Raw genomic sequence first — 10,258 nt, 5'->3', positions numbered from 1 at the left:
ATATTAGAAGAAAAGCATTCTCTAAAAAATTTGAGGTGTCGTAGCCAGATAGCTCCATACCCCAATTTATTATTTACCTATAGTATTCCATAATATTAAATAAAACTGTCACTACTTTTTTTTTTGTCAATTACCAATGTAGATATATGATTTTTTTTATTTGGCTTTATATTTTGAGATATTTGAGGAAACACAAATCAATTAAATACAATTAGATAAAAACAAATCATCATTTAATTTAAATTTTAAAATCTTTCTTTAATAAAATTACACTAATTAGTTATGCTTAGTATATATGAAAATTAAATAAGAAAAGCGAAATTGTATTTATAGCTTTTGTTAATCTACTTTAACACATCTAAATATGTTATTCTAATACTAAAATTCTAAATTACACATATACCACATATTAAATCTAACAAAACACTTAAAATTTATATAATTTAATTTTAATATTGAATTAAAATCTGTCAGAAGCTAATTTTATTATGTATTAAAAAAAATTACTATCTCTTGTTTTCTTTTATTTTTAATGTTTTTATCGTTAAATACAAAAAATTTGTAGAGACGATTTTTTGATATTATTAGTTTTTTATAACATGTAAATGGTTTCTTTTTTTTATAATTTTTTTGTATCTAATATGAACTAACCGGTATTAAATGGGAACAAGTAATTCAAAAAATAATAACATTATCAAACTATTTCTCATAAAAATTTGGATAAGAAATAGAGGTAAAGAGATGAGAGTATAAAATTTGGATGGTTAAGTTTAATTGTGGCTTTCATTTATCAAATAACTAAATTCAAATTCAATGCTCTATTTATCTCAAATATCGAGACATGGGTACAGGAAAGAAACGTGTAGTTCAAAATATAAAAATTATTATCTAAACTATTCCTGACAAAATACAGGACGAGAATTTTGGTAACAAGAATTTAAACAGAACATATGCGGACATACTATTTATTCATGGGAATTAAGAAGAGTAGGATTTTTTTTGGGTTAAAAAAATTTTAAACGTTGCAATTAGACATATTAGACAGGTTTGATAGCTTGACAATTTTACTTAAGTCATCTGGAAATTCTATGATACGCAACAGGATGGAGGCGAGACCAGTGAGGGTTCTCGAGAGGAGGATCAAGGAACTTCAGAAGAAGAAGATTCCTTTGATGAGAGTTCTCTGGGACTGTGATGGTGTTGAGGAGCAGACTTAAGAGCCTGAGGCGAGGATGAAGGCAAGGTTTAAGAAGTGGTATGAGAAGCAAGCCGCGACTTGAGCTTGCCTAGCCTGGTCCCGTCTGTAATCCGTGGCTGGAGCGGGAATGGAGTATTCCAGCCCATCTCTCTTGTTTACTTTGTCGCTTGGGATGGTTGATTGTGCGACTAAGTAACAAGATGAGGTGGTGTTTGGGGTACAAAGTTTCCGCAAGGCAGTGTTTTGGAGGAAAGTTTCCTGAATTAGAAGTTTCTATAAGTGGAAAGTTTCCAGAAGTGGTAAGTGCTAAAAAAGGAAAGTTTTATGTGAGTTAGAATTTGTCCATTTTTGGTGGCGGAGAGCCTGGGAGAGGTCTTGTGTGGCCTTTGTGGCGGGATGTTTAGCCGTTTTGTGGCCTTTGTGGCGGGCTGTTTAGGCGTTTTGTGACCTTTGTGGCGGGCTGTTTAGCCATTGTGTGGCCTTCGTGGCGGGCTGTTTAGCCATTGTGTGGCCTTCGTGGTGGGCTTTTTAGCCATTTTGTGGCCTTCGTGGCGGGCTGTTTAGCCATTGTGTGGCCATTGTGGCGGACTGTTTAGCCGTTGTGTGGCCTTTGTGGCGGGCTGTTTAGGCGTTTTGTGGCCTTTGTGGCGGGCTGTTTAGGCGTTTTGTGGCCTTTGTGGCGGGCTGTTTAGCCATTGTGTGGCCTTTGTGGCGGGCTGTTTGGCCATTGTGTGGCCTTATTGGCGGGCTGTTTAGCCATTGTGTGGCCTTTCTGGTGGGCTGTTTAGCCAGAGCGCCTGTTGAGACGGTCCTTCGGGACAGATGGTCTTCGTGACGGTCCTTCGGGACGAGTGGCCTTGGCGGCGGTCCTGTTGAGGACATTTGTTTGGCCTTTGTGGCGGTCCTGTTTAGGACATTTGTTTGGCCTTGGTGGCGGTCATGTTTAAGACATTTGTTTGGCCTTTGTGGCGGTCCTGTTTAGGACATTTGTTTGGCCTTCGTGGCGGCCCGTAGGGCAGTGAGATGATCCTTGTGTGGTCATGGGATATTCCAGTGAGGGGATATGTGGTTGGTAGGACATTGTGTTGTCTTACGCGAGCCACGGGAAGGAAACCTGGTTAGGGATAGGACTCAGACGTGTTCAGAATTGTTTGCTCGCGACTCTTGGGAAACTTCGGTTCTCCTAGTACCGCCATATTCCAAGACTTTGTGGCTTGGAAGTGTGGTTGGTATATCGACTTCGGATGACGATCCGAAGGCGCGCTGTAGGGTGACGACCCGAGAGACGAATATTGGATTTCTCCTTATACATTATGGCATGCGGGTTTAGGCCCGATGAGGAGCCAACATTATGGTATGCAGACTTAGGTCTGATGAAGAGCCAATAAAAACTCAAGGTTTAGGCCTATGAGACAAGGAAAGTCCAAAAGTCGAGAGCAAATAATGCCTGGAGCGTGACTCTATCACCTAGAGGTGACCTTTCGTATATCAGTTGGAGGAGTGCGGGCCGTGTAGTCGGTAGCACATGAGTCCTTGGCTGAGTGTTGTTCGAGATTCGAGGACGAATCTATTTTGGTGGGGGAGAATTGTAACGCCCGCGAACCAAAACTCTGCGTTTTGGGGGTGGGTGTCGATCGACACTCATGTGGTGTCGGTCGACACCACTTATTTTTGGTTCGACCAGATTGATTTAATTATCTATTTGGACCGGTTTGGTTTAGGAAAAACCATTGAACCGAGATATTTAAGTGGGAAAACGACCTAGGTCGTGTTTTATTTTTTTCTTGGTCGCCGTTTCTAAGTGGAGAAAACAGTTTCTAAGAGATCTTGTGAGATTTTGTGAGATTTGAAGGCATTTTTGGTAGATCTTGCTGTGAGAGTGAAGATCCAAGGCTAGGAACGTGGTGGGAAGGCTTCTGTGGTGGTAGCTTCGTCCTTTGGGCTTAGATCTCTTTGTTGGCTAAGGTGAGTGCATGATCATGGCTTATTTAAGCTAAGATCTCTGTTTCTGTGATATTGTGTGTTGTTTGTTTTTGGTTGTTTGTGAGTTTTTTCGTAGCTCCTGAGGCTTGGATTCGTTCCTCGGATTGTGTGGGACGAAGAGGAGAAGTTTGGAGGCGAGATTCAGAGGTTCTGTTCGAAGGAAATCACTGCTCGACAGTGGTGTCGGTCGACACCAATGTGGTGTCGGTCGACACTAACGCAAGGACGGCTCGGTATTGGTTATTTCCGCTGTTGGTTGTGATTGTGATTAGGTGGCTAGTGGATATGGGACCACTAGTTGTAGTTTATATATATTTATTATTTATTATTTTTAAAAAAACGGGTCAGGTCGTTTCAATATGATACAATTGATATTATTTATTTTCAATTGATATGCTATTTCAGTGTAATCGTATATCTATATATCATACTATTCATATTAAATAAATAATTAATATATTTATGATATTATAAAAATAGTTACGGTAAAAAATTTATAGTTTAACTATCCGGTTGACCAACAGTTTTGATACGATTAAGGTAAATTAACAGTTAAAATTAATATAAATTTAACCATATATTTACGATTAACAGTTAAGGTTTCTAAATGTTATTAACGGCTACGGTCCAAAATACGGTTATCGTTTAGTTTATATCAGGTGTAAGGGCAAGATCACTTTCTCTCATTGTCTTTTTATTTTTAGTTGTCTTCTTTATTGATATTAAAAAAAATCATCATTCATTTGTGTCTATTCATAAGTGAAACTAAACCAAATATAAAACTGCTATTCATTCAAATAATTATGTATGTTATACCAGATAAATATTTAAAGTTAATAAAAATTTAAATTTATTCACAGAGAATACGGGTATTTGGTCTAAATCTATTATAGTAAATATAGTCAAACATATAATTATTTAAATGAGAACGATTGTGGAACAAATTTTTTGACGTATACAGAACAAGAGTATCCCATTCCAAAATATATACATCTACATTAAATATATGATATAAATAAAACTGAAACAAATCCAAATTTGATTTAACACCCCTAAACAACCAGTTGGAAATGTTTAGATTAATTTTGAATAATATACACATAATATCATTTATCTAAATTATATCTTATTTTTTATATATATATATATATATCATTCATGTATGTCTGAGTAGAAGTTTATATGAAATTATCTAATTTAAAATATCCCGCACGTACGTGCTGACCTAGTTCTGGTTTTAAGTAAAAAAAAGTTATCGTCCGAGTCCAAGAGCTGTAAAAAGTGAGAATCACGCGCGATCGAGGCGCCTAGGATAAACACCGAAGCGAAAATAAAAAGTAAATTCAATGAGAGCAGAGAGAGAGAGACCAAACAACCCATTGTCCGATCAACACCGATCTACTTCTCCAGACATGTTCTCACACGTGTCTCCCTCCACTCTCTCTTCCGATTTCGACTTTTCTTTTCTATTCACACATTAGTGAGAACTCGATTCACTTCACTTCACTTTACTTTACATCTGGAGGGATGAAGGGAGAAGGCAAAGTGTTCTTGAAGTCGCGCATGAAATGGATTGGTCTTCTTGGTCTTGTCTTGTCTGTTTTCTCTCTTCTTGTCCATTTTCTTCTCGCTGGATTCACAGATGACTCAGTCTCCGATTACTCTATCCCTGTTACTATCTTCTCTTGGAGACCTGTCTTTGACAATCCCAGATTCGCTCGACATGTAAAAAAATCTCACCTTTTATGTTTAGTGGATCTCCATTGTTGAATCACAAATAAATTTTTTATTTTAATTTGCTCAAGTGGGCCATTGTTCTTTTCTTCTGGGTATCTATAGAATCGTTTCTTCTTTCCTTAAACAAAAAAGATTTAATGCTTTTTTTAAGTTGTAGTTTTGCAATCATGACTCTCTTCCTTTCTTAGTTTAATTATTTATCAAATTGGTTTTTTTAGTATTGTTAGCTTTTGATGATCTTACAACTTATGTATGTATGTCGCAGACGCCATTGTATAGAAGACTTTGGGGACCAACTAGGCATGTAGAGACATTACTTCCTGATGCTACTCCCAGAGGTTTTCATTCAGGTTATTTTCTAATTCATGTCTTTTTCCCTACATTATCGGATCTGGAACCATATCTTAAGTTGGAATTATAGTTGACCTTGTTGTGTTTTTGATCAGTTCAATAAGATTGGTGTTCTGTATTGCTTATGTTTTTTTTTTTTTTTTGTATTTGGTTTGTGATTTGGTGGGGGGTAACAGATCCTCCGGCAAGGACAAATGGTTTTGTTTTTGTTAGAATACAAGGTGGTTTCCATGAGATTAGAAACTCGGTAAGAAAGAAAAAGTTAAGATTATATTGACATTTTGAATCACGTGTGTGTGACAGACACTTCTCATGGCATTTTTACATTTGGTCATTTTTTCTTAGATTCCTGATGTTGTAGCCGTTTCTCGGCTTCTTAACGCTACTCTGGTGATTCCTGAGATTCAATCAACAACTAGCAGTAAAGGAATTAGGTGCAGAGACTTAATTGGTTTTAAAACTTTTACTTTGGTGCTTTTGATTTGGTTCTTTGCTCTTATTCCATCTATTCGTTGTTGCTTTACGAGCAGTTCACAATTCAAGAGCTTTGCGTATTTGTATAATGAAGAGCACTTCATGGATTCACTTGCAAAAGATGTTAGAGTTGTGAAAACTCTTCCCAAGAATCTCAAATGGGCTAGAAGAAAGAAACAAATCCCTTCATTTAAAGTCTCTTACGGATCTTCTCCTTATTATTACTTACACCATGTTCTACCTGTTCTCATTAAGCACTCGGTCGTTGAACTAGTTGTCCCTCACGGTGGATGCTTACAAGTAGTGAAAAATTTCCCCCTATTTGTTAACAATCATTTCTCTAAGGTATTGATCATTGACTATATTCTTACTGTTTCTCTTCATGTAGGCTATACTTCCAAGTGATCTTGAAGAATATCAGAGGTTACGGTGTAGGGTTGCGTTCCACGCGTTACAGTTTCGAAAAGAAGTTCAAGAACTTTCCACTAAAGTATTGCAAAGGCTAGTCTCTTCAGGACCAATGTGCATTGTTTGTTGAATGCTTTTTTCTTTTCCTTTAACGCTATTGTGACTATTTTTACGTGTAATGTCCACAGGCTGAAACCTTTGGGACGACCTTTTATAGCCTATGATCCAGGGATGACAAGAGAAGCTTTGGCCTATCATGGCTGTGCTGAACTGTTCCAGGTACTTTAAAGTTTATAGTATTGTCAAGTTAGGGAAAGAAGCTGTTTCATAGTATTAATGTGTTTTTTGCATTTTGGAGCTACTCAAAGGATGTTCATACCGAGCTGATTCAACATAAACGAGCTTGGATGATAAAACGTGGGATTGTCAAGGGGAAGCTCTCTATAGACTCAGCTGAGCAACGCCTAGCGGGCTTATGCCCTCTGATGCCAGAAGAAGTAAGCAAACAGTATTAAGTATTTACAGATTTTAACTCGAAATTAAATACTTTGGATTATGTCCCAGGTTGGTATTCTTCTACGAGCTTATGGATACTCATGGGACACAATCATATATGTCGCTGGGGGAGAGGTTTTTGGTGGGCAGAGAACACTAATTCCATTACATGGCATGTTTGAGAATGTCGTTGACCGAACTTCTCTTAGTACTAGCTGGGAGCTTGCTAAGATGTATGGTCGTGAGGCGAAACATAAAGATATCAAGACAATGGCACCACCTTCGGTCGAGGAAGAAACGAAACATGATTCACTGAAGAGCACAAGACAAAGGCCTCAACCGCTTCCACCTCCTCCTGCTAGACCAAAGTACTACAACATTGAAGGTTGGTGGGGTTGGGTAGCTGAGAGTGACAATGAGCCCGAAAGCACGGTTATTGAGTTAAGAACTAATGCTCACAAGTTGTTATGGGAAGCAGTTGATTATGTTGTTAGCGTGGAAGCAGATGTATTTATCTCGGGATTTGATCGTGATGGGAAAGGACATCCGAGTTTTGCTAGTTTAGTGATGGGTCACCGGCTTTATCAGTCTGCTTCTTCTAAGACTTTTAGACCAGACAGGTAATAATGTAATGAATGTATCATCTTTGTTTATAGGAGAATAGTAATCTTGATATTTCTCATACTTGTAGGAAACAAATTGCAATGCTATTGGAAGAGATCCGAGACCATATGTACGAGGCAAATCACACTTGGATAACATCAGTTAGGAAGCTTCTCAAGAGAAGCATACTCGAGGGTCTACTCGAATCTTCCAAGAGATCAAAAGCCTTTAGTTTTCTTTCGCATCCAGTACCTGAATGTTCTTGCATTACACGGACACACCCGGTTTCAAACGCCTCACTGATTGAAGCAGATCTTGGGGTTACACACCGCTGTCCGCAATGGATGGATGGCGTTGTAAGGCAAAGATCAAAGGATAATAAGAATGCAGAGAAAGAAGAGGATCTTGATGAAGAGGACTCATCTTCTACAGGATTGTTCTTTGGTCACAAGGAAAGTGGAGGGAACAGTAATAGTAACAATGAGACTGTAAATTCTGAAGCTAACAACAAGGAAGAAGGACAGCTTGAAGATCAAGAAGAGCTTGAGGGCGGCGAAAGATAAAGCTCTGAGTCATCAGAAACAAAACTGGATTTTGATTGAAGATGCAATAGCTTATATAGACAATGAGTAAGTCGCCGGTAGATCTAACTAGGAAGCTCACTTCTTGGGTTGTGGAATCTTTCACCTTTTTTCTCAAAAATAGTTTATAGCCTGGTTAATGGTTATTAGGTTGTGTATTAGAAATTTTCTTTTCTTTTTTTTCCTGTGATCAATTTTGCAACAGTTTAGTAATTTTTAAGAACATAATTCTACCGAACTAAATATTTTTGTAATATCATCTTAGAGGTAAATTAAATGACTCATCTCTTTTTCTAGTATTGCTAGATTTTTATGTTATAGCTTAGTGATTAGCATTGGAGATAGAAGATAGTAGATGACTTGCTCAGGTTAGCCGAATACTCTTCATGTTATTTGGGTGGGTAACAAATTAGAATCTAGCTTATATTAGCCGTCTATTGAATGAGAGCAGCAATGAACATAAACTGATTAAGAAAAATTTTAAATTTATATTTTTAAGAACATGAACAAAAATACTTATTTATATAATTTTTGGTTGATTTTTATTTTCTATTTTACTTCTATGTTTCAATAAAGAAAAACTGATCTTTCATATTTTAAACTTAGTTGCGATAAGTATTGGGGCTTTCGCAGGACCAGATTTGTTAACACTAATTCAGATCACTTCCAACCTTATCGAGAAACTTGCCTCAATACTCATTCATTTGACCTTCCAAAAAACTACTCTTTTTGTTTCATATTAACTGTCATTTTAGACTTATGTTTTAGTTTCAAAATAAGTGTCATTTTAAATTTATAATAGGAAAAAATGTCATAAAAATTCTCAACTTTCAAATTTGTGATGTTTTAATCATCAACTTCTATTTTAATCATAAACTTTCCATTGACTTGACCACAAAATAGCAAAGTATTGTTGACTTCGCCGTTTTAGGCACGACGTTTATTCTCTGTTAAAGATCTAAAAAATGGAGTAAATTATACGTTATCTGCTACCGTTTTGCATATATGACCACGTTTTTAACGCCAAAAACAACATCGTTTACCAAATTGAAGGAACTAAATCCCTAAATCGATTTCAATCTCACAAATCCATAACCCTAGAAAGAAAACCACAAATTCTCTCTACACCATCGATGACACACCACACTCACCGACGCAACCAGATGTGTCAAAGTTTGAACCTGAACTCATCAGAACAGAGAGATTGCATAAGAGATTTTGGTATTATAGAGAGAATTTTGGGTTTTCTTTCTAGGGTTACGGATTTAATAAACGTTGTGCCTAAAATGGCGTTGTCAACAAAACTTTTCTATTTTATAGTCAAGTCAACATAAAGTTTGTGATTAAAATGGCATCCTGAAAGTTGGTGATTAAAACGTCTCAAATTTGAAAGTTCGTGATTAATTTTCCAGTTTTATCCCTACTACTTTTATTTATTGACCAATAGAAAAAATTATATAATATATTTAATTAGAGATAAAATAGAAAATTTAATAATTTTCTTAATATGTGACAAAACCATAAACAATACTTAATATGAAATCGAGTGAGTATATGTTTGGTTTGGCGAGAAAAAATTGAAAGGCGTTGTAATACCCGAACTAAGTATTCGGAGCTGGTCAACGGATTGACTTCTTGGTCCGGTCCAAATCATTCTTTAATAGCAAAACCACCAACTAACCACGCAAAATGAACTCTTGACTTAACCAACCTCCAAAAGAAAGAGGAATGAGCACTCACTTATACTACGTGTCAAGACACGCCAACCCCATGCATTACAAAGTCTCTACACCCAAATGTGCTTAGATAATCACAAAATCTATATCTAAGACAAGCAGGAATTACTGTGTCCTAACTCATGTGACACACAAACTTACACACACATCACACAAATAGAACTATGTCCCATGATAACACGTGTCAAGACAGGCCAACCCCAGGCATTACCAGATTCCTCATGCTTTCGCACTTCTTCTTGCACATTTTACTCGTGCATTCGGATTCCTCGTAACACTTGCACTTCTTCCACACAATTCAGACTTGTTGGCTCATTAGCCAATCCTGATCTACCCGCATTTCACGCCCCGTAGACCACCACACACCTAAAAGGATCTCTCCTTGCATGACACTATGCGGCTCACAGCATCTAAATACCCTTGGCACCTATCTCCTCACACACAAGCACTTGTTTTACAACAACAAAACATGAATTTACGCAATAAGGCCATATTCAATCAACACGCATAAAATATCCATTTAAGTTCAATATCTAACTCTAAGATACTAATTGTTTTTCTTATACTTTATAAATATATATATATATTTATATACTTATAAATATTAATACACTCAACAAACAATATATGGTTACTCACAATATAAGTAACTTGTAGGTATACTCAGTTTAACCCTAGACAAAGCAACGATC

At 36.8% G+C, this 10,258-nt stretch overlaps 1 protein-coding gene across 2 annotated transcripts; it reads left to right on the top strand.

Moving 5' to 3' along the window:
- Window positions 1–4,490: 4,490 nt before the first annotated feature.
- On the top strand, window positions 4,491–8,129 carry LOC104790599 (O-fucosyltransferase 27). Of its 2 annotated transcripts, none has more exons than XM_010516377.2 (10): window positions 4,491–4,906; window positions 5,184–5,268; window positions 5,446–5,516; window positions 5,615–5,703; window positions 5,800–6,043; window positions 6,132–6,244; window positions 6,340–6,430; window positions 6,520–6,648; window positions 6,716–7,266; window positions 7,338–8,129. In XM_010516377.2, the coding sequence occupies exons 1-10, from the start codon at window positions 4,709–4,711 to the stop codon at window positions 7,810–7,812; spliced, it is 2,046 nt and encodes a 681-aa protein (XP_010514679.1). In that variant the 5' UTR covers window positions 4,491–4,708; the 3' UTR covers window positions 7,813–8,129. The 2 variants fall into 2 exon arrangements, with proteins under 2 accessions (XP_010514679.1, XP_087312453.1); XM_087456327.1 differs by having other exon boundaries at window positions 4,527–4,906; window positions 6,510–6,648.
- Window positions 8,130–10,258: the final 2,129 nt, after the last annotated feature.

This window comes from Camelina sativa, chromosome 6 (assembly GCF_030686135.1).
Source record: "Camelina sativa cultivar CO46 ecotype springtype chromosome 6, ASM3068613v1".
Taxonomy (NCBI): Eukaryota; Viridiplantae; Streptophyta; class Magnoliopsida; order Brassicales; family Brassicaceae; genus Camelina; species Camelina sativa.
The sequence above is the reverse complement of the archived record's forward strand: the minus strand, read 5'-3'. Positions and strand labels throughout refer to the sequence as shown.